Source organism: Amphiura filiformis, chromosome 14, assembly GCF_039555335.1.
Source record: "Amphiura filiformis chromosome 14, Afil_fr2py, whole genome shotgun sequence".
NCBI classification, from domain to species: Eukaryota; Metazoa; Echinodermata; class Ophiuroidea; order Amphilepidida; family Amphiuridae; genus Amphiura; species Amphiura filiformis.
The window spans coordinates 36,335,783-36,359,978 of record NC_092641.1 but is presented as its reverse complement, the minus strand read 5'-3'; the positions used below and the strand labels follow the sequence as shown (position 1 = coordinate 36,359,978).

Below are 24,196 nucleotides of genomic sequence, written 5' to 3'. Positions count from 1 at the left end.
CTTGTATCATCTGATCAACTGATCAATATAACCACCATCACCCCCTATCGATCATTATAAACAGCTATCAAGATACCACAATAAAACAATCAAGACTGCGAAGCAGTCTAGTAATTCAGACGGGGCTATAAATCGTCTAGCTTCTGTGAGGACGTATTCTATTTCAAATAAGACATTCTATTTTAGCATAAGAGTAGATGGATGTTGCATGGTGACGTAAATTTCTCCAATATTTAAAAAAAAATAGAATTTGGTATAGAACCAATGCCATCAAGGTGTCTCAAATCAGCAATTCAATTCAATCTTTAAAAAGGCAATCATTTGAAATAAAGTGAAATTGAAATTTTCCTCTGTATATGGTCAATTCCAGCCAAAGCGGGACAAAATTCTCTCTGGGGGCCATTTTGAAAATGTTTTCCTTTTCAATTCTAGACATCAAATGAGACGATCATATCTAGTGAATCATCAGGTGGAAGTGCCATCGGATTGAAAAATGACTTTTCTTGCTAGACCAAATAAAGTGTTAAATGCGCATATGCATGTTACCCACGAATTCAAGCCTTTTTCACCTGTTGTACGCCATAAAATTTCACTTTCTTTAATATCTTTTAATATTTTATGTGTGACTCATATACACTAGAAATCGGTGAAGACTTTGAACGTAAAATAGAATTTTATTACATATATCTACAAAGAAATATTTTGGTTATAACAAATTTTAAGAAAGAACCAGGTGTACAGTTAAGATTGTGTCAATTCTTCGAACTCTTTCCAAAGTGGCTGTCATTTAACATTACTGTATTATTTCGAAAGATTAGAATAAATGCTTCATATAAATATAAAGTTAGATTTTGTATCTCGTCGCAGGATGAGGATCTCGGATGGATTCGTGGGTAACAGCGTCTGGAAAATAGCAATTCCTATTAATTTTTTTAAATAAAAATAAAAACTACCTTTCCGTATGTCAATAATTCAGGCTGCAATGGCACTAAATTGAATTTTAATCAAAATACAAACTACATGGAATATTTAGAATGGATCATTATGGCATTTTGGGTATAAAAATGTTGAGAATAATGAAGTTGCCAAATTCAAATAGACAGAGCAAACAGTTTTATATTATTATTTTAGTAAAATCATTCCATATTTTCATGCAGCAATATTCTATTAAATCGTGTTTGACAGTTCCTATGTACTAAAACACTATCAATACATTGTTAACTATAATTTAAGTAGGGATTCGTGGGTAACCAAAATGTTAGTGGGTAACACATATTTGAAGGTATGTATTGGTAAGCGGCAAAATAGAAAATATTACAGAAGGTTGGAAACCATCATGCGGTTATTCCTCCATTGTGTTTCAATGATTCCCGTTTCTCTAACCAATTGCATTTACCCAAAAAATGGTAATTTAGGATAATCAATCAAAACTTCATGATGCAGCTTCAGTATACCTTCAAGAGGACGCTATTAAACAGGACTGTTTTGGAACCTATTTCGCATGTTTTCGAAATGTTAAGATGCATAAGAAACATATAATTTACGAGTAAATCCTTGGATTCGTGGGTAACGCCGAATTCGTGGGTAAAGCTATATGTACTATAGTACCGTTTGGGGTTTGCGTTTCTTAGGTGCATAAACTGTAAGTACTGTAAAAATTATAGCATACCCATGGCTTGAATATGTGCTGATTTAAACTTAAAATAAACAATCTCCTTGTTTTTCAAGGTTAGCATCTATTCGGGATTCGTGGGTAACAAAAGTTTAAACCGTCGTAGATTCTTTTTTAAAGTGGTGAACGTATTTTTACGATTTACAATTTTAAGCGCTTGTCAAACTAAATTCAGTGTCCAAAGTCATTAAATGTTAATTTAAGTTATGGCAATTATATTTGCTGGACTCGTGGGTAACAGTTGATACGTGGGTAACGTCAAATTTGCTTTTATGGAATTTTATGGGTAAAACGTATTTGCATAAAATAATCACTTGGACCTCAGAATTATAGAACGAAACTTCGTTTCATGATATAGTCATTTATTGCATATTCACTTAACATTTTTCAGAACGATCATTTTATTTTTGATACGCGGGTAACAAAATTATTAGCCAAATTGACTTAAGGGGTACTACACCCTGTGGTAAATTTGTGACTATTTTGCATTTTCTCAAAAATAATAACACACTGGTAACAAAGGTTATGTATATTATTGGGGCAAGAAATCCAATTACTACACTGAAATTTCAGTGAATCAAGACAAGCGGTTCAGTAAATATGATAGGAAATGAGGTACATCCTAGCGGTACCTCATTTTCTATCACAAGTATCGAACCGCTTGTCTTGGGTCACTGAAATTTGGATTTTAGTAATTGGATTCCTTGCCCCTATAATATACATATTACTTTTGTTACCAGGGTATTATTAGTTTTTGAGAAAAATGCAAAAATAGTCACAAATTTATTGAGGGGTGTAGTACCCCCTTAATGGCCTCTAGAGTCCACAAACTTTGGTGGAATTCAATCGTTTGACATATGATGAGAGATCATGCAAACGTCTTTCTAACGGTAATAATTTCATTTTGATTGAAGGACATTCAATGACATATATGATGCTTTATCTTTGGATTCGTGGGTAACGCCAATTCATTTAAGCCATCATAACTTGTCCCCTGGTATGACTTGCTAGTAAAGGCCTATATGCACAAAGAGAGCACATTGGACGTGACATGAAATGCTCCATCAATAACGTGATTTCCTTTATTAATGACATTTTAAAGTGGAAAGTTAACATAGAGAGAATTTTGTCCCGCTTTCGCTGGAATTGACCATATACGAGGGTCAGTCAGTATGTAATGAAAGTTGACGTGTGGCCCCATAATTATTTTGATGGCGGTTCTCTATGATCACATGAGCTCTGTATCTAGCAAACAACACATGTACACATGATGCACACACTTGATAACGTAACAGCATTAGCATAAAATCAATGATCTACAGTCACTATGGCTGAAAACACATAGTGGGCTGACATTCATCAAGGGGATGCGTTAACGCGTTCATTTACAACGCAAATCTGTATCCCGATGGTTTGCGACTAATGAAATGTCCGCACCCCGTGACTTATTAATCCCTGGTGTGAATTATTTATTAGGTTTGTCAAGGCAATCACCACGATCCGTTTTGTAATAATATAAAAGCATTTCAAATAGCAGCCCGCTGAATTCAATGAACGACGCCCTGAAACCGATAGTGTAATGTCCCATCAAAAGAAACTCTCCATACACAAATGAACAAATGCAATAGGACAACGCCAGCACCTATGACTTTTTTAATATAAAATGCTAGAGTGAACAATAGCCCATGAAGAGTGGCACAAGTCAAGAACTTGTATAGGCACCTAGGCACTATAAAAAGACAACCACATTGGGCCAATTAGTGGTTCACAGCAGCTTAGGAACAACAAGAGTGAAGGGGTACAGTAACTAATAAATATCAGGCACATGAAATGAGAATGTTTATGCACTCTACTCTTGAAGGATGGTGCGCCGTTATCAGTTAATTTACGTATCGGACTTCTCCATCTGGTAGGCTATTTCAAACGTGAACTGCGGTGTGGATTAAGGTCCTGTCAGTAGATATGGTTCTAGAAACTGGTATTGTGAGAGCTTGGCAAGGCATGGACAAGCTGGAGCTGACAGTTCTTCAGACTACAAATGGCCTTGGTAGCAGTGCCTTCAGATCTGGTGGCACAAGCTGGTGTGCATTTTGTAAAGGACTGTTGCTGATGTTCAGCTCTGCAATCGCGTCCTCTTCGCTCACACCTATGATTCGAAGGGCCTTTATCTGGATAGAGTCTAATAATCCTAGAGTGGTGGCGCTGGCACTCATCCAAGACAGTGAGGCGTATTCCATCACACTGCGAACTTGGGCCTTATAGACGGTTGCTCTGCCTCCCACATCAGGTTTATTTGCAACTCTCCTCAGAGCGCTTAGCTTCTGCCCTGCTCTGGATAAGGCGTTGGAGATGTGCTTTGTCCAGGTCAGCTTGCTGTCAACTGTGACTCCTAGGATCTCCAGCTCCTCCTTCTCAGCCAGTTCGGTGGTACCAAACAGAAGATCTAGCTTGATTGGATTCCTGTTTAGGCTAGCAGTAAAAGCGTCAGGGTTGTCTCTCGATGTAATCTCGCAAAACAAGGTGGAATCATCTGCGTAGAGGTATAGCTGGTTTTCACACTCATCACCCGGGTCATCAATGAAGACAGAGAACCAAAGCGGACCCAATATTGACCCCTAGAGAATTGATGCATTGATGGAGGAAGTACTTGATGACTGGCCAGATAAGACAACTTTGATGGAACGATCTGTCAGGTAGCTCCTAATTCAGGTGAGCAGCTTGCCGGATACTCCTTTTGCCATGAGTTTCGAGCAAAGGCCATTATGCCAGACCTTGTCAAATGCTCATTTGATGTCCAGGGCAATCAGACGCACTTCGTTGCCTCTGTCCAGGGAGTTGGACCACCCTTGAGTTAGAATGGTGAGGATGCCAGCTGTGCTGTGGTGTGGCCTACATCCAAACTGTCTATCTGAAATCAGTTGGTTTCCAAAAGAAACTCATATTAACCATAAAAATGAATAAAAACAGCCGGCTCTCAACAATTGAGCACAAATAACCACGACGACATTGCACTGGATAATTTCGGCACGGGAATTGTGAATATCGCGTGTTAATGAATATAACAGGGAATATTGAAATTTACCTATTCTATGATGGGTTTTTTTTTTTTTTTGTTAATGTTTGTTTGTTTGTTTGTTTTTTAATTTTTTTACTTAATTCGTTTCCATCGGTTTTTTTATTTTGTTAATATATTTATCATTTAATTCGTTTCCATCGGACAAACTGTAGCACGAGTTATCGTAGCACGAGTTATCGTAGCACATGTTTTTGCAAGCAAATGTAAAACTATGAAGGGCAATCTATATATCTAAGGTATATCAAGATATACATGAACGTAGTAGTTACCTATCATATCCAATTAGGATTTATAGTATTGTTGTTGTTGTTGTTTTAGGACACCACCAAAATAAAAATGAATGAGTTTTTAGCATGGCCTCTGCACAGCGTCAACACCAGGTAAATAATTATTTTTGTACGGGCGGCAAACGAACCAATAGAAATACGCCCTGCAGCGAATCACAAGGCTCCGTAATATGCACCGACAGGCGCTACTAAGTTATAAAATAAGCTGAATTTATACTCCGTCGCTGAGCGATTATATTTGACCAACGCAACAAAAGAAGCTCTATCTCATTGGCTACAACCAATCGCTATCGCTTCGCTCAACGATGTAGTATTCGTTATAGAGTTGTCTTTCCATTATTCCAGAGTCAAAATCATACTGCAGGGTACAATAGGGGGCTTGTAGTGTATCACTGTTTGTATAGAATTGACAACTCAGTGACAATAAGAGCACATTCCTAAACCAAATAGTTATATTGAGGTGATTTGAGTGGCCACTTGAGGTAATTCTGGTATTTATTCCAAGCTATAATATAAAAAGAGAAACATTATGTGGTGGCGTATCTGCTATTGATATTCATTGAACATCTCCACCTGTGTAGAAATCTATATATTCCGTTATTTTTGATTTCTGTAAAACCTATTGTAAGGCTTTCCGGTGAATAATGTGTTAAAAGAATATGGTAAGCTTCTGTCGTGGCCTAGAACTCCAAGCCGGGCCTTGAAATCAAAAACTGACAAAATCGAATTTTCTAGAGAAAGATGCGTAATTACTAATTAGATGCGCAGAATGTAAACAATGAGTCCTCTAATCTGATGAGTGTCTGCGGCGCATGCGCATTGGGAAAGAAACGTACACACATCTATCGTAATTCATACTTAGTCTGAGTCCCTCGGCCCCTCTATCGAAACTATCAAACATGGCGGAACAAACTCGCCATGGGTGGCTGTTGAAGAATTAGTGGATTCGACCTACTATCAGGGCAATGACACGAAGATATCGGGGTGATATGTGCTCTGTTCGTAGCACGAGTTACCGGTTTTCACAGCTGTCCCATGCGTATAAACGTTGATATCCTCATTTAGCAATACTATAATGATCTACCCTTGCATTTTAGGTATCAAAATACACAAAATCAAGATTCCACTCAAATGAGTTTGGAAGGTGGCATCAAGTTTGTAAAAGGATGCCCATAAGTGTAGCACGAGTTACCGTGGAATTGCCCGTATGTGGTTTGAAAGACAAAGGTACAGTCTTTACTTTATAATGTGATCATAAATAAATTCCATCGATATATTTAATATACGTGGTAAATTGCTGATACATTGGTTCACTATATTGTGCATATGACAGATTAAATTGGTTAGGATTTGCTGCCATGTTTGTTTATTTTTGGTATGTCGGTGTGGGGTGTGTGTGGTTATTTTGTGGGGTGTGTTTGTTGGGGTGCGTTTGTGAGGGTGTTTGTTTGCTTTTTTTTCTTAATTCTGTGTTGTTTTGAATAATATTTGAAACAATTTGCAGTGTTTGTCAAAAAATATAGCTTTTTTACACATGCTTCATTATAGGTAAATTGATTTTAACTTCCGCACCACACAACATTTTCCCGGCAGCGCTTTTAAGCAACCATCAATTTGTGTATCACTTGATGAATTGTAGCATTTAACCAATCCGTCACATCTTCAGTTCAACGAGTCTCATTTTTAGGTTAACGGGATAACACACTGAATAATTTAAAACACAGACAGCGCAATTTGATTTCGTATTTCCTTCAGCTAATAGGATTTAACCCCAAGATATGAAAAAGGATCGAAAAAGGGTGATAACAAACTGGTATAGATTCACATCTTTGATAATCTTTCACGACATCTTATCCTTTTCTGATACAATGGTAAATACAACCACGTTCATTTTAACATTGGGAGTGTGGTATATCGTGTAGTAGTATGTTTGGATAGGCTCCAAAATGACCTTCTGGAAACCATAGCATAGAACGGAGAGGTCAAAGGTCGTTCAGATACACAAAAATAAAAGCGCTTGGATTATGATATATTCCTCGGGTCATAAGGATTCAGGAAAGGTATAGTTTGACCTGTATGCGATGTTGATAGTTTGAGGTGTATTACAACATGATAGAATAAATATTACATTTTGATCCTATTATGACCTTCGACACCTTTTGAGAAACATGGGGCATAGAAGAAAATGGAACCATTTCTAGTTTTATCCATTGAGGTGTCCGGATGCCAAAAACATTGGTTCTACTGCTAACGTTTCCTACATGTAGATGCTAACTCAAAAATTACCCAATAGCGCCATACGCTAGTACTTCGGTTAAAGAAAATTGTATGCACCATGCAAAACACCTGCTTTGTTTGTAGAAGCATTGAAGATCTTGCAAATAATTGCACGTGATTTTGATTGTTTTGTTTTTTCGACTTTTATTCCAGTGCTTTTATTCCGTTTAGTTTACACCATTCACACAAACAATTGCACAAATTTGAGAATAATAATGTTGTTTCGTAATGATTAGCAAATGTTTTTTGCAGCCCACTGGTTTTGACTTACCTTCATTCCACTCATTTCACTTCATTCCACTCATTTCACCTTCTTATATTGATTATGGATGTCCTCTTGAAATGGTAATACTTGGACAGTCTCTGTATCACCACTCAGTAGAACGCTCGGTTTTGTATCATCTAAGAAGCTGAAGAAAAAGGAAAAGTAATGTACCATTAGCAAATTGAAGCCAGATGTGAATGATTTCAGGAAATGTTCATTTATACAATATTTAATTTATTTAAACTTGTAATTTAATTCAGGTTCTTCAAGATGAGACTCCTGTCCGTCTAGTATTTAAATACTAGTCTACCACATACTATAAAGCAGTAATTTTGAGGCGTATTAATGTTTTACATCAAAACTACAAAAGAGATTGGTCATTCCAAATTTTGAGTATTTCTTCACATGGTATGAGTATTTGCATAGCAATATTAATCATTTAGACGCATTTAAATAAACGCAAAATACCTAGAAATTGATTATAAATGAAATGAAAATTGACATCAAATAACTCTATAATGAATAAGTACAAATCTGAAATGGCTTATGGATAAACGTGACCCACGCTACATAACTATCCGTGTATTTGTAGCCATTTGTACTGATCTGTAGGAAACGTAGTATGCTGCACGTTCCTTTTGAAATGTTATTTTAGAGTTATAACAAAATAAGTGCATCCGGCAATTTTTATCGGGAAAGTCTGTGTAAATAGTCTCATTGCAGACATACATACTATTTCACTTATTCAAATGTTATGCATCTTTATAATTATCTTATTAATTTAATTGCAATCCTAATAATATGAATGTGATTAGGTGTTGAGAGATTACCAATAGTACATTGACATTAATGTAGTATACGCGTGGCAAATGCTAAGAACCCGGCTCTTCTCATAATCCATTAGGTGTTGCATGAATTATGAATTTTGATTATACAGGTAGGACTCAATATTGTTAATCCCATTCTTTATGTTTGCTACCATACTAAAACTTTGCTTATTTGACCTTTAACACGGCAAATAAATAGATGTAGTAATCTGTATCAGGTAATGATTTGCGACCTAATACCTCGGTACAGCCCTGGTACAGCTTCGCTACCGAGTGTTGTTCATAGCCACGTACCTCAAGCCCTGCAGGGCTGGGACTGCTGACGTCCATAGTTAAGATTTTCAACTGATGGAGTTCAAACAGATAGAGCCCCGCAGTTCATGAAGCCACAAAATATATCATAAGTAAATTGGGAAATTAAAGCATCCCGGAGTGTGGCGCACTTGCAGCCAAGCCGTCCCACACATATACCACCATGTATCTGGTTAGTAAGTTACTACGCATGCGCAACTCATCTGACGTAATGAAAGCAAATGCCGAAAAAAATCAACGCAAACTATTTTACCTAAAACATCGAAGGTTATTGGAATTGATCTTAAGTTATGTTTGTAATTAGAAAAGCGTGAGTTTAAGTACCGCTTGTTCCCGCGCCCGTTCCAAGAGAGTTTTATTTATTACCATAAATTTGGAACCCTGGCGGTCCTTTAACACAGTGCAGTATCCATCGTTATTTGCTTGAAACGCATTCGACCTCACGAGCGTCCAATGGGAGTTTTGATGTGGGCGCAGAACATATTAATTTGTAAAGTCATTGTCCCTTGAATTTACAACCGTATGACAAAACAGGCGAAACTAGTAACTTTTCGCACAAGATATGCAATTTAAAGAGAATTGGTAATTGCTCATTGAAATGAAGCTAGTATATGGACAATACAAGTGTGCTCTTTCATTTAATGACTTAAAATCTGTCCTTGAATAGGTCGTTTTCAGCAGATTTACCACATTCTCCTTGCTATAAACATTGAATTGCGTTATCTGTTGACCTAATGAAAAAAAAAGGTGCTTTTAGGGGGAAGTGTTAGCTTTCGTTCGATATAAAAAGATTCTGATTGGATGAAGGGAACACTTGAGGTTTTGCCAAGAACCAATCACAGATGCCTATTTTCCACTAGCTCCCACAGCTCTTATGATGCTATGCACTCAACCGTGTAGTGTAAACAAAGACTGTGTAAAGACAATTCACTGCTTGCTTGGAAGCTCTTGGACGAAATTGTGCGCTCAGGTGTATCGAGGTGGAAACTGTTCATAGAGAATCGTTATAAGAGAATCGTTTTGCAGCCAAACCTTTCCATATTGTGATGTGCTGAACAATGCAATAGTTTGAAATGAAATCGTTTGGATAACATTAACTTCTATAAAACAACGTTAGAAAACGGGAGAGGTGTAAAATGGTACTGCATGGGATGCAAGAGGATTGGTTTCAAATAAAAATAAAAATGTAAATATCTGATAGGCGTGTTGTAAAGAATAGTTTATGTGAAACATGAGAAATCTGAATCTGTATCTCAGCGCGTACAATCACCATATCTGGTTATCAAAATAAAAAACCAAGAGTAAACAATGCATTTCTTTCGTAACCTATATTAACATTGTATTAAGGTTTTGTTTCAAAAGGTCAGACAACTCTTTGTGGCGTGAGTCCTGGTGTAATGGAAAATCAATTCTTTTTTCCAAGTTTTGCATTTCTAATCCAAGGACATGTCTCCCTTCCATAAACCACGTGGCAATGAGCACAGATTTTTGTTTACTGTACTGTGTACGGGACTGTGTGAAGGCCTAACCATTGGAGTTTTAAGACAATTCTTTCAATAAAATGTAAATTTCTGTAAAACATTTTTATTTTTTTTATAAAAAAAGAAACACAAAAAGGGCCCATAGTGTGTGGCTCCCAGTAGTTAATCTCCCTATGAATAATATATGTACATGGTCTGTAGACTAATGCTATCCAATGGCATGACTTGATTATTGACAAAAGTGCACTGACTCTGAAATTCTCTTGTGCACAATATTACACAATTACCATTTCCTTTGTTTTTTTTTTTTTCTCCTTCAATATTTGTATCAGTCCATTAACAAAAAACACATTCTATATTATTACTACAAGTGTTGGTCTTCCCATGCAATCACCATATCAAGGCCATGGTGGAGTCATTATTGTGATAGTGCGCAAAACCCATTACGGGAGCACACAAGATAGATTTGTCAGCGAATACGGTGTATAGCCTACATTTAGCTAATTTTATAATTCCTTCTTTACGATATTGCGCTTAAACTCATTAAAATATCCTGCAAAGAGAAACTTGCAAGTTTTTTGTGTCAACAATTTTCCTTTCCCCTTGTAACATCACGATTATGAGCTTGAGGTGTGTGGGATCGGAGTTTAAAAAAAGGGTATTGTCAATGATTTCGTTTTTATTTATATGGTTACAAAATTAATATACATTCATATTCGTCCTCATTTTGCATTGATTTACGCACAGATAAACCTTCCTCTAGCTGTATACGTGGACAGTACAGAGACCAATGGTATAACAGCTAGCTATAAATAAGAAAGGTAAATCAGACTGGTTGATGAGAGACCAGGTATGTCAATATCAAAGAAATGTTGATTCACAAGCATAGGGTCAACATCGCATCTCAACATCTAATCATATCAGGAATTTCACTCTTGCCATGCGTACCATCTGCAAATAAATGACATTATTACTAGGTGCGTGTTTCTGAATCTGCTCCCCAAAGTAGGTTATGTCTACTTGGGAGAGGGATATTTTTAATGTTTGTTTTTAATTAGTCTGCTTTCGAAGTAAAAACAAGGTACACAAAACTGATTATAATGATGTACAGCACAGCAACTCTATTGAAAATGAGTGACTTTAAGTAAAATGTTTTCAAAATATTCTTCATCTCGGGTCGGTGGCTATAATATTCTGGTTAATTCGGCTAGATGGTTATATGTCAGCTTATTACAGCGAAGAGAAACACTCAAAGTATAATATCAATTCAACTCAAAATAAGTATTTAAGTTTATATTTAATTAACTCATTTTATTCTATGTTTTTAGTCATGCAGTAGTTTCAAACAGAGAATTAAATCTAATACTGGAACTTACTTTATTACTAAGTTACGTCTGGAACCACCAGACTTCATCAAGCAACTGACCCGCTAGGCTGGCTCCACTTAAAGGACACTCAATTAAGAACGAGGAAGTCGTTATTCTGGATCAAGAGGAATAATGGCATAAGAGAGGCATAAAAGAAGCCATTTGGGAACGCATTGAGCAACCATCACTGAACAAGAAAGGAGGACTCCGCTTTAGCTTATCTCATGTATGGGAACGGACCACCGGGACGATAGCTAGCGGTCTATCACGTCATGAAGTCTGGTGGTTCCAGACGCAACACCGCAAAGTTGCAAAAAGTAAGTTCCCGTATTAGATTTAATTCCTTAACTCTGTTCATTTTATTCTTTTTACCATGGGTGACCATGTTCTTACTCATCATGTCAGGCATTGAAACAAGATGGTGAAAAGTGTTTAATTGCACATGCAAGAGCCCGTTTATCCCATCGTCCTCTCGATAACCTCATGTCGAATAGATTAGATACCAGCAAATTACCCCGGATATGATATCAGCTTCCCCTCTCATAATCCATTTAACTTCCCTAGTTACGTCTAATTAGGATACTCTCAGGTTGGTCCGTCCAGAAGTTAAGCCATTAAGCTCCGGTCGTTGTCATTTTGATATGTAGACGCTTACTGTCGCTTACACATGTTTCCTTTTAATCACTTATTTTTCATAATTTAAGCAAGGATTGTCTATTAGAATGATATTGCAAATATTGCACCTCCTACTCCATCCACGGTCAAAATCTTGAAGTTGCCTGCTCAACAAAATACTTGGGTGTTCACGTATGCCAAGCTGAACTTCAACACCCATGTTGACTCCATCTGCAAGAAAGCTAACTGCATCAGGGCGTTCCTCACCCGCAACTTCAGCAAATGCAGTCATAAAATCAGGGAAGCATGTTCCCATACCTACGTCAGCGACAGCTTGAGATCCTCACACCAGTACCAAAACGCGACAGCTTGAGATCCTCACACCAGTACCAAAACGCGACAGCTTGAGATCCTCACACCAATACCAAAACGCAACAGCTTGAGATCCTCACACCAGTACCAAAACGCGACAGCTTGAGATCCTCACACCAATACCAAAACGCGACAGCTTGAGATCCTCACACCAGTACCAAAACGCGACAGCTTGAGATCCTCACACCAATACCAAAACGCGACAGCTTGAGATCCTCACACCAATACCAAAACGCGACAGCTTGAGATCCTCACACCAGTACCAAAACGCAACAGCTTGAGATCCTCACACCAATACCAAAACGCGACAGCTTGAGATCCTCACACCAATACCAAAACGCGACAGCTTGAGATCCACACACCAGTACCAAAACGCGACAGCTTGATATCCTCACACCAATACCAAAACGCAACAGCTTGAGATCCTCACACCAGTACCAAAACGCGACAGCTTGAGATCCTCACACCAATACCAAAACGCGACAGCTTGAGATCCTCACACCAATACCAAAACGCGACAGCTTGAGATCCTCACACCAGTACCAAAACGCAACAGCTTGAGATCCTCACACCAATACCAAAACGCGACAGCTTGAGATCCTCACACCAATACCAAAACGCGACAGCTTGATATCCTCACACCAATACCAAAACGCGACAGCTTGAGATCCTCACACCAGTACCAAAACGCGACAGCTTGAGATCCTCACACCAGTACCAAAACGCGACAGCTTGAGATCCTCACACCAGTACCAAAACGCAACAGCTTGAGATCCTCACACCAATACCAAAACGCGACAGCTTGAGATCCTCACACCAGTACCAAAACGCGACAGCTTGAGATCCTCACACCAATACCAAAACGCAACAGCTTGAGATCCTCACACCGATACCAAACCGATCGAACAGGTGCAGCGCGCGGACGGAGCAGTGCCCTGTTTGTGTTGAACAACTACACCGTACAAGCAGCGTGACTTCATGCTTCGAAATCTGCAGTGGCCATCGCTCGAGAGTCGACGTCTCCAGAGTCACCTGGCAATGATGTACAGAATACGATATGATCTAGTAGACATCAACTGGAGACATTATCTACAAGAATCAACGTGTAGCACAAGAAGACAACACTCACGCTTCTGGATACCATAATGTGGCACTTAAGTCTTCCAATCTTGGAGTTTGACCCTGCTGAGATCCCATCCCTCGACACCTTCAGTTGAGCATGTTGAGGGGGTCCTGCAACTGACCTTTTCCTGGAACAGTTTTTACTTGCACATTGTACATAGAGCACCCTGCAAATTAGGTTGTGATTATCTCTTTTCTACATCCGCCCGCAACCACAGTGCGATATTATTCACTTGTGAAGTCTGCACGTTTTGAATATTGAAAAAATTAACATTTTGCTGGGAAGCTTTGCTGGGAAGCTGCACTTCAAAATAACAATGAGAACCGAAAACAGAAACCCAAACTGAAAAGATAAATTATGTATTGGTATCCATATCAATGTAATATCCTTGCTTGCTTTTGATGTATCACACCAAAAATCAAGCTCTGTATTGATCATGTTAATACATTTTTAGGATAGTGAAACCGATAATATTCTTGAAGAAAAAGCTAGAGATTGCCAATTCACCGCCATGGGCGACTGGGCTGGGTACTAGCCATACAATGACCATTCAATGACCAACCTTAATTTCTTCTTGCACGTGTAAGCATAATGAAGTTCTTCGCTGCTTATCAATTGCATCTTGCTGGAGTCTGGATAATTATTCTGCAATGAATACATCAAGCTACATCAGTGGGCTAATAGTAATACAGCTTTTACATCTTCTTCCGTAACAAGTTGCTTGCCAAAGAAAATGTCAGGATTTCATCGATGTTAAAATGCAGACATGTCTTTTATGTAACAAAAATGCAATTTATCAAACTTATTTGTATCGATTCATGATCTTGTACATTGTATACAGCAGTCATCCCATGTGCGGCCTTAACGAAAATTGCTGTTGTACAAACGGCAGAAGATATATGGGCAAATTGAGTTGTTTCTAAAATCATGAAAATGTGAGATTACCTGCATGATTTAGATGAAAAACTGAATATTTAAAAACAAAACAATTCCCAGTTTCCAAAGTGTTACGTGCAAGCCATAGAGTGTATGTTGCTCTTAATGATGTTATGTTTGTTTGTATACATGTATGTTTACAATGAGATGATCTTTATTATTATTGAGTGAAATTCCATAGCCGTGGAGTGGCTGCTTCCCTGTTTGATCTGCAATCGACGTTTTTTAAGGACGTGTACAGATGAAGCAAGTTGTTGCTGTTTGCTGTATCAAGCCCAGGTAGACATATTATAAATCGTGTTCCATCAATCTAACATTCTCCTGCACTGCCCCCGACTTGGGATGGGTGGTGTGGGTTGAACGCTTTGTTCCCGGGAACCCTCCCTCTCCAATGCAGCAACTGTTGACATCAGGGAATCACATTACAGTAGTGGCTACTCCCTTCTTTCAGACCAGGAACTGTCGGTATAAGGTGTTGAAACCAACGTGCCAAGCCACAACCCCTTAGTATACCAAGCAAACCCTTTGTCATGGATCTGCAGGGCAGGACTTGCACTGCTGGAACATCTTGATGTGTGCAGTGAAGGTTCCATTAGTCGGCTAGTCACAGGATCCTGGTCCTATGTAGGGAAGTAAAGCTTGGTCATTTATTCAACTTCAGGTAGGTCGAGTGGTGGCATATACGGACGATTCACCAATTCCCAGTTTCCAAAGTGTCTGTTGTTACGTGCAAGCCATAGAGTGTATGTTGCTCTTAATGCTGTTATGTTTGTTTGTATACATGTATGTTTTCATTCCTCAATCTTAACTAATTTCAGTAACGAAGAAGTTGAAATAAAAGAAAAGTGTAAGGGGTACACTCATATAAGTCCCAAAATTAGGATGGTTAGGATACTTGTCTTTAGTGCATGAGGTCCCGGGTTCAATTCCCGGCGGTGGCGATTTGCTGGGATATTGACTCGGAAAAAAAGTCTGAAATTAATTGGCAACCTCTGTAGATTGAATTCTACAGTTTATTTAGAATTCTGGTTTATTTAGAATTGGGTAAATGAATCATGAAAGTACTCCGTCCTTCGGAGGGGACGTTAAGCCGTCGGTCCCGTGTGCAGAGAGCCATAACTGTACATGTATCTCGCAGCCAGTTTCGAAAAGAATAGGGTGTTAACCCCTGACTGTTCCCAACCCGTCCCGGTGTTCAAATGGACCCCAATGGAAATAAGCTTCAATAGAGGCTTTCATGAGTTATCCAGGGTTGTCAAAACCCGAACAAATCAAATCAAATATAGAGAACACGTTATTAATGAGGATTAGGTTTTTACTGTCAATATCGCAGTATTTCCGTTGATAAAATGGATCAATATAGGAAATTTACATGATGCGTCAAATGTATGCAGACATGCAATATTTCATGGAATGAATAATATGCGAGTCGTTGCTTTTCAAATAGTGGAAACTCAACCTTGAACTTCCTCCTTTAAGCCTGACTTTAAGATGATCTCATACATCACGTCACGTGCAATTAAACGGCAGAACTGACGCAGCTGAGACTGTAACATGATGATGGATCAAAGAAGATATTCTGACAGCGTCCCATAATGCATTTCACCATCCTTAGTTGTTGCTTTTTAATAATCCAGCTGTTCGTTTTTGACAGCCATACACCAACATTTCATAAGACGATGAAAAATGACAAAGGAAGGCAATGAAAAACAGGACAAAACAGACAACCAACACGTCAGTTTTGATATGATTTGGTCTTGACAAATATCTCTAATTAACTGAAGAAAACAACCAATTAAAAGAAACGCGTTACGTTAGAAAAACTATGGTTTTAAGGCTTTTTTAAAAAGCAATAATACTGTTAGAATTTCTGGTAAAGGTAGGGATGATTCTAGGGTTTTGGAACAGTTGCTATCACCAGACGAGATTGGGGGAACATGATGTCATTTGGCAACAGAAGAACGCAAGGAGTAAGAAGGTTTCTATTATCAAGAAGCCTACCATGAATCAAAACTCCTTGAAAAGTTATAAGATGAGTGATATTCTGCAGTCTCTTGAGAATGGTAAGGCCATCGTTATGATGTTACTTGACATGTCGGAGGCTTTCGACACGGTCGATCACCACATTTTGTTACAAAGACTTGGTTTGCATCTTACTTATGTGATTGTACCACCAAGGTTACCATCAAAAAGTTTCCAGAAATCACATGTTGAAATATTCACTTCCCCATGGTTCTATTATCGGCCCACTGTGTTTTACTCTGTATATAACCCCTGTTGGGGATATCATACTGATCAAGGTATTATGTTTCATGTGTATGCTGACGCAGCTTTACCTTGATTTTATCCAAAGATCCAGTGTGACTGTCAGCAAGCCCTAACTGGCTTGACTTCTTGAAAACATCTCAAAAAAAGTAACTAACCCCCCATAAATAATGGCCATTATTCAAAAAGGGGCTATTGTATTACAAATCTGTAAAATACGTTGGAAGCAGAATTTATTTCTGCGCATTTTGACCCTCATTTGATACGATAGCCCAAAAACCCATCAAACACCGGTCAATTTAATGTAGTGAGGTCCAGATTTGAAAGTTGCACTTACATATATATTTTACAATACAAAAACACTCAGATATCATTACACAGATTTCCTTCCATTACACTGAATGCAAAATCAATAGAATTTACTGCAACTTTCAAATCTTGGGCTACATTGATTTAAATGTACGCTGTGACGTCAATATTTAGTCAATTGCTACAAATAAAATGAGATAAATTCTGCTTCCAAAGCATTTTACAGATTTGTAATACAATCACCCGTTGTTGAATAATGGTCATTATTTAAGGGGGCGGTTAGTCACTTTTTTTTAAATGTTTATAACAAATATTAATGATTTTTTGCTAGCAACCGTGTTTTACCATCTTTTGCTAATCTTGAACTCAGATTTTGGCGATGTCTGCATTTATCCCTCTTCAAAAGTTAAGAACCTTGGTTTGCATTCGATCTTCAGCTTTTACAGAGTCTCCAAAACAAGGTAGTTTTTAGTTGTGGCCGAAACCAGCACTCTATTGGCTCCCTGTTAATGAGCGAATTCAGTACAAGATCCTGTTGTATATTTACAAATGGTAAAGCTCCTTCTTATTTGGAAGAGCTTGTAATGTTTACAAAGAAGGAATGATCCTCTTGGTGCTGGACGCCCACTCCACTCTCAATCCCACTGCACCCCCTGTCCACTCTGATATCTCCGGGCATTCCTCCTTTGCTGTCGTTGCTTATTGTATTTGGAATAACATGTCCACATATTACGTTTATCATTGTAAAGCGCTGTGTTCTCAGCAGAGCACTTAATAAATGTTGTATATATGGTGATAGATAGATAGATAGAGCAGGGATGAGAGGTAGCTCATAGTCTTGAGGTTGTTGAGAGTCTTGTATGTGTGAAGGTAATTTTACAATGGCGAATGTTGTTATGAGCGAGGTTGAGTTTCTTGAAAATGAGTCAGGGATACCTGTTCTCTAGAGCCGAGACGTGTTTTCTGAGACAAGCCATTCAGACGAGAACTACAGAAGTCCAATTTGTACAAAATCAGCGCACGGGGACAGCATTATGATAGGCATCAAAGTCCAGGAAATGTCTAATTCGGTTGACGTTCCCGATTTGAAAATTGAGGGAGCGGCAGAGTTGGGTGACATGATCGTTCATGTTCAAATCGTGGTCAGAGACAGCCGCACCTCAAAGACAGAAGAAGCAGGAGTGCTTGCAAGGTCATCAAAAAATGACAATAAGTAATGAATGTTCCCATAGTATAGCATCTGATACATATACACAACTAAGAGCGTAACTAACAACAGTATGGTATTAGTATATCTTCTGTGTAGATCTATTATGTGTTGGCTAAACCATCAGTGGTTAAGGGATTGCCGACAGTGGTGTATTGTGGGATGAAGAACATTCTACTTATGTGATTGATCATTCGCTTAAAAAACATCAAGATGGAATAGTCAATACTTTGTATGCAGTGTTATAATTCAGAAAGCATGAAATTTGTTTCAAAACATTCAATAATGCAAGAATCAATGACCACATCTGAGTTTGTTGTATATATATATAGTCAAATATCACCTTTTGAAAACAACTAATTGACGAATTACAGTTCTCCTAAAATCCAATGTTCATATTAAAGGGTTGTTTCGAAATCGATAAGAGATTGTTTCGAAATCAATAAGAGATTGTTTCGTAATTGTTAAGAAATCGTTTCGTAATTGTTAAGAGATTGTTTCGTAATTGTTAAGCGATTGTTTCGTAATTGTTAAGCGATTGTTTCGTAATTGTAAAGAGATTGTTTCGTAATTGTTAAGCGATTGTTTCGTAATTGTTAGGAGATTATATCGTAATCGTTAAGAGATTGTTTTGCAATCGTTAAGAGATTGTTTTGCAATCGTTAAGAGATTGTTTCGTAATTGTTAAGAGATTGTTTCGTAATTGTTAGGAGATTGTTTTGTTATCGTTAAGAGATTGCTTCGTAATTGTTAAGAGATTGTTTCGTAATTGTTTCGTAATTGTTAAGAGATTGTTTCGTACTCGGTAAGCGCCTAAACGATGGAAGCGATTTCACAGTTACGCTGAAAGTTTGATTTGAAAATTCGGAATTGAAAAGTGTGGACCATTTGTTTTGAAAGCATTTTCTATTCATAATAACATTTTGATTACAATTAGATATTCGTTCCAATGCATATTTTATGTAGATTTTAATATGTGATGCGATCAAGCCAAATCAGTCGGAACTCGGAAATATTGATTTTGAGATATAGCCAAACAAAGAAAGGTTTTCCTTTTGTTTCCTCTTGTTTTGGAAACTCTTAAATTGCTCATATCTTTGGAACTGGTTGTTCAATTTCAATGGGGTTTTCTGCAAAATCCAGGTTTGTAAATGCTTTTTACTATCCTATAGGAAACTGAAAATTTATTATGGCCGAGTTCCGACTGACTTTGCTTGATCGCATCACATATGGTCATCAAATTCAATTATTAAAAGATCCCATTTTTGTTGTTGTTTTTAATGTTGTTTTGAAGGGCACGGTGGCTCAGTGGATACGGCATTGGACTCATAATCTGAGAGCTTGCTCGACGTGCGTGGGTTCGAGTCCCCGTCCCGCCACCGTGTTGTGTCCTTGGGCAAGGCGCTTTGCCTCGCTTGCCTCACCCCACCCAGGTGCAATGGGAAGCTGTTAGGGGTAGTCACAGTCGTTGTACTGATGAACCCTGCGCCATTTGTAGGCTGCAAACGTGGTTCCGACATATTCTAACAACGGCGGAATAAATGTAAAGCGCTTTGAGGCTGTTTACGGCATAAAGCGCTATATAAATATCTACATTTATTTTTTTTAATGTAGCATGCATGTCTTCGTTACTCATCATCATCTGAGCTATAAAAGGTCACTATCCTAAGTAAGGTGGTTGAATTTCTATCTCATTATGCACTAATTGCCCACGAGGCAAGTGCAATTTACAACATCATCTTCCTTCTTTCATCACGAAATGTTATCTAAACTTTGGTCTATTATTTCAGGTCTAGGAGACACCAGTTGACCATTCACAGCATCCCACAACCCACTGCAAAATCCAGGTTTGTAAATGCTTTTTACTATCCTATAGGAAACTGAAAATTTATTATGGCCGAGTTCCGACTGACTTTGCTTGATCGCATCACATATGGTCATCAAATTCAATTATTAAAAGATCCCATTTTTGTTGTTGTTTTTAATGTTGTTTTGAAGGGCACGGTGGCTCAGTGGATACGGCCTTGGACTCATAATCTGAGAGCTTGCTCGACGTGCGTGGGTTCGAGTCCCCGTCCCGCCACCGTGTTGTGTCCTTGGGCAAGGCGCTTTGCCTCGCTTGCCTCACCCCACCCAGGTGCAATGGGAAGCTGTTAGGGGTAGTCACAGTCGTTGTACTGATGAACCCTGCGCCATTTGTAGGCTGCAAACGTGGTTCCGACATATTCTAACAACGGCGGAATAAATGTAAAGCGCTTTGAGGCTGTTTACGGCATAAAGCGCTATATAAATATCTACATTTTTTTTTTTTAATGTAGCATGCATGTCTTCGTTACTCATCATCATCTGAGCTATAAAAGGTCACTATCCTAAGTAAGGTGGTTGAATTTCTATCTCATTATGCACTAATTGCCCACGAGGCAAGTGCAATTTACAACATCATCTTCCTTCTTTCATCACGAAATGTTATCTAAACTTTGGTCTATTATTTCAGGTCTAGGAGACACCAGTTGACCATTCACAGCATCCCACAACCCACTGCTCATGTCAGGGCTTTAACTGATTGAGCCAACCATGATTTAACACCGTATCGACATAACTTTATCGTTGTTCATATTCAAAAGCTAAGGCCATGCTTCCCAATTTCCCAAATGAGCAGCGCCGTTTTAAATGTTTAGCAAAATAGAACAGTACATGTCATTTTTTAAAGATTATGGAATTTTTTGTTCAAAATGTATTCTCATTTTGGAAATGCCGAGCAATTTCTGGGTTAAAATCCACGAATCGTATGTCGTGACCAACTGACGATATTTTTGAACAATTTAGCTGAACTCCACACGTTTTACACACAAGATTACTCACGCATACCTGGGAAGTAGGTGTAGCATTTTACATAAACCGACGATAAACTCACAAATAAAATAATGACACTTGAAAAACAGGCAATATAAACATGAATAAGTGAATAGCCTGCGGATAACTATTCATATCATAGGTAAGCACCCTAGTGTGGATAATTACCCTCAGACAGGTGACGATGGCTTGACTCATAGTCATAGACTCAATCGTAAGTGATAAAAGTCACACTGAACATGTAGAGCAATATCAAGCAGTCGTGGTGTATTTTGGGATACTGCCTGCCTTGGAATTACTTTTTTGAGTAGACACTTAAGTTCAGGAGAAAATGTAATGCATTCAAGATGTGTCATGGTGGTTGCAAAGATGGGTAAGGTAACTGAACATCTCACATATTATAGCCAATATTTAATACATCCAATGATGAGCAAATAAAAGATGCCTGAAAAAAGATATTAATATGCGCACTATGAACATCTTTTAAAATTTTTTGTCCCATTTCTTCATATTAGTTGAGCATGTAGAATAAATTTATTGCACAGCAAACTAAATGCGAAATATCTAGATATTCATGACAAACAAATATCAACAGCAAATAACTCAACAAAAGCGCGTATGAAATGGTTTTTAGACAAAATTGGAATTAAATACATTGTAATCATCTGAACCGACTTAATCGAACGCATTACCACTGATAGGAACCAGATATTATGCTACATGTCATGCATGTACTTCGACTGAGTTGCAACCAAATAAAAATATCCGGGATTGTTTTTTATTGGGACACGCTGTAGATAGGAAACATCCGGGCATTGACAGAGCATGGAAGCAGTAAATGCGATTTTTGGCGAATCAGCCATGCTGCCGGAGAAAAACGAGATATATCTTGAATAAAATGAACTCGTGCTTGCGAAAGAAGATAATATGCGTTGTGCCACCATCGAACTTCCCTAGGAAATTAACTATGCCTTTGGCTAAACTGTGCCTTGAATCAATTAAGTTTGGTGTCCGGCTGTACCAAATTCATCCATCTTGCTTCATATGATGAAGCTATGTTTTCCTCTTTGTTTTACAAGCTTGCGTTAAGGTTTAATTCTACTTTGTATTAAAGTCATCAAGATTCTCGGGATATTCCTCGGTTTCAAAGGCAAAATGTTTAGATTTTTCACAATGCCCTCCAAATAACCGATGCGCAGTTATAAACCTCTAATTAAAGTTACAAGTACAAATGTTTACAATTAAAGTTGTAATATAAATACAAAATTAATACAAATATTTACAAATATAAATATTTATTTATAATGGTCTATTGAACTTGTTACTTAGTTCTTCTGAAATGTGCTAATATTTAATTTATTTCTCTTTTTCAATAGACATGACATACCCCAGATTATTGATTGTTTGATTTTTCTTATGGGGGTGAGTGTACGAGTGTGAGAGTTGTCTTTGTTTATTTTCTTGTTCCATGTTTTGTCATTTTTTCTTGTTGTGCACATTAAAAAGTTGAATAAAACACATGAAGACAAAAAAATATTTAAAAAAAAAAAGAATTATGGCGATAACATAACATACACGAAAACAATATTATTGCTGCAAAAAGTCGTCCAGATTCTCAGGGAAATTGTATCAACAGGTAAGCTTATAAAATGAAATCAACACAAACTGTATATAGACTAAATAGCTACATTATTTTATTGACCTGTTTATAATCTGTAGCCAAATCGAGAGCGAAATCGGGAAATGTGTCGGTATTTATGGCCTCTGGAAAAAAAACCCTTCATGCTCAAGAAACCTGAACAAAATTGAAACACTTGCAAAGTATATTTCTTGTATGAGAGATGACGTTAGAAATACTAGATAAATACTCTTTAGAATGTCACGTTTAAGATGAGCTATACTTTTTAGGCCTAAAATGTATATTTTCTGAAAAAAAATATTTTAGGTGGCTACGTGCAGCCAAGTTGAGCATCCAAAAATTGGAAACAACGCGTAACCTTAAGTGTATTGCAACGAATTCCCGCCTTTTCAGTCACTATGGCGTATACATGTAGTGCGCTCTGAAACCTCAAGTGCATTAACTTTTGAATTATTCAACGATGTGTTGTAGCAATGGTTTTATAGGAGCTCATATATACAGTACACTTGGGTTTTATAAACGAATGTGTATTAGTTGAATTAATGTGATGAATTGCTTGCTTGAAATGATTTCATTGCAGCGGATGGTGAATTGCTGATAAATTCCCTAGGCGAAGCCAGGGAGTATTTACAACAAGTAGATTAAAAACACAAGTTCGCGGAATTTCTTTCTTTCTTTCTCTGTTTCAAGGTACCATAATTCATCACATGAACATGGATTTATTTAAATGTGGAGTTGTTTTGGTGTTGCTTTCACTTTTGCAAATATGTATCCTAAGAGTTAAAGAATGTCGATGATGCGCTTATTAAAAACATGATTTCGGATCGCTGAAAGTATTATGTCAAAAACTAAAAGCTGTAGGTATAGCTTCACGTTCGGTACTCGAATGACTAATTAATGCTTTACTTTTCATACATTGTATTATATTAGTAAGATTCATACAGGCAGCAAATAAATGGTGAATAGAAGAAAAGAAATGACAGAAACACATCAAGATAGAGCTACATTCGAAGCCGAATATTCGCCTTCGAATATACACTTTGAACCAGCCTTTAGTGTCACCTGCCAGGAATGCATGCAGATATATACGAGAGTACAGTGTAATGCATTTGATTGCTACACTGGTTTTTCATGAATGTTTTTTATCATAAGAAGATCATTACGAGTCAATTACTTTTGTTTGTCAAATTATAGGTCACGGTCTGTTTGCGAGGTATTTCAATATCCAAATATATTGGCAGGCATCGCGCCGGAGCCAGTCAGATGGTCACATACTTGGTGATAATGCTCGTACAATTGTCTTCCCGATGACT

The 24,196-nt window shown here is 37.8% G+C and overlaps 1 protein-coding gene across 2 annotated transcripts in view; it reads right to left on the bottom strand.

Moving 5' to 3' along the window:
• The window catches only part of LOC140170037 (adhesion G protein-coupled receptor L3-like), a 117,269-nt gene that overhangs the window by 46,427 nt on the left and 46,646 nt on the right, over positions 1 to 24,196 (bottom strand). For both annotated transcript variants that reach the window (XM_072193353.1, XM_072193352.1), the window contains exon 2: positions 7,584 to 7,722. In XM_072193353.1, the coding sequence (XP_072049454.1) occupies positions 7,584 to 7,598 (15 nt within the window). In that variant the 5' untranslated portion in view covers positions 7,599 to 7,722. The remainder of the gene's footprint in view (positions 1 to 7,583; positions 7,723 to 24,196) is intronic.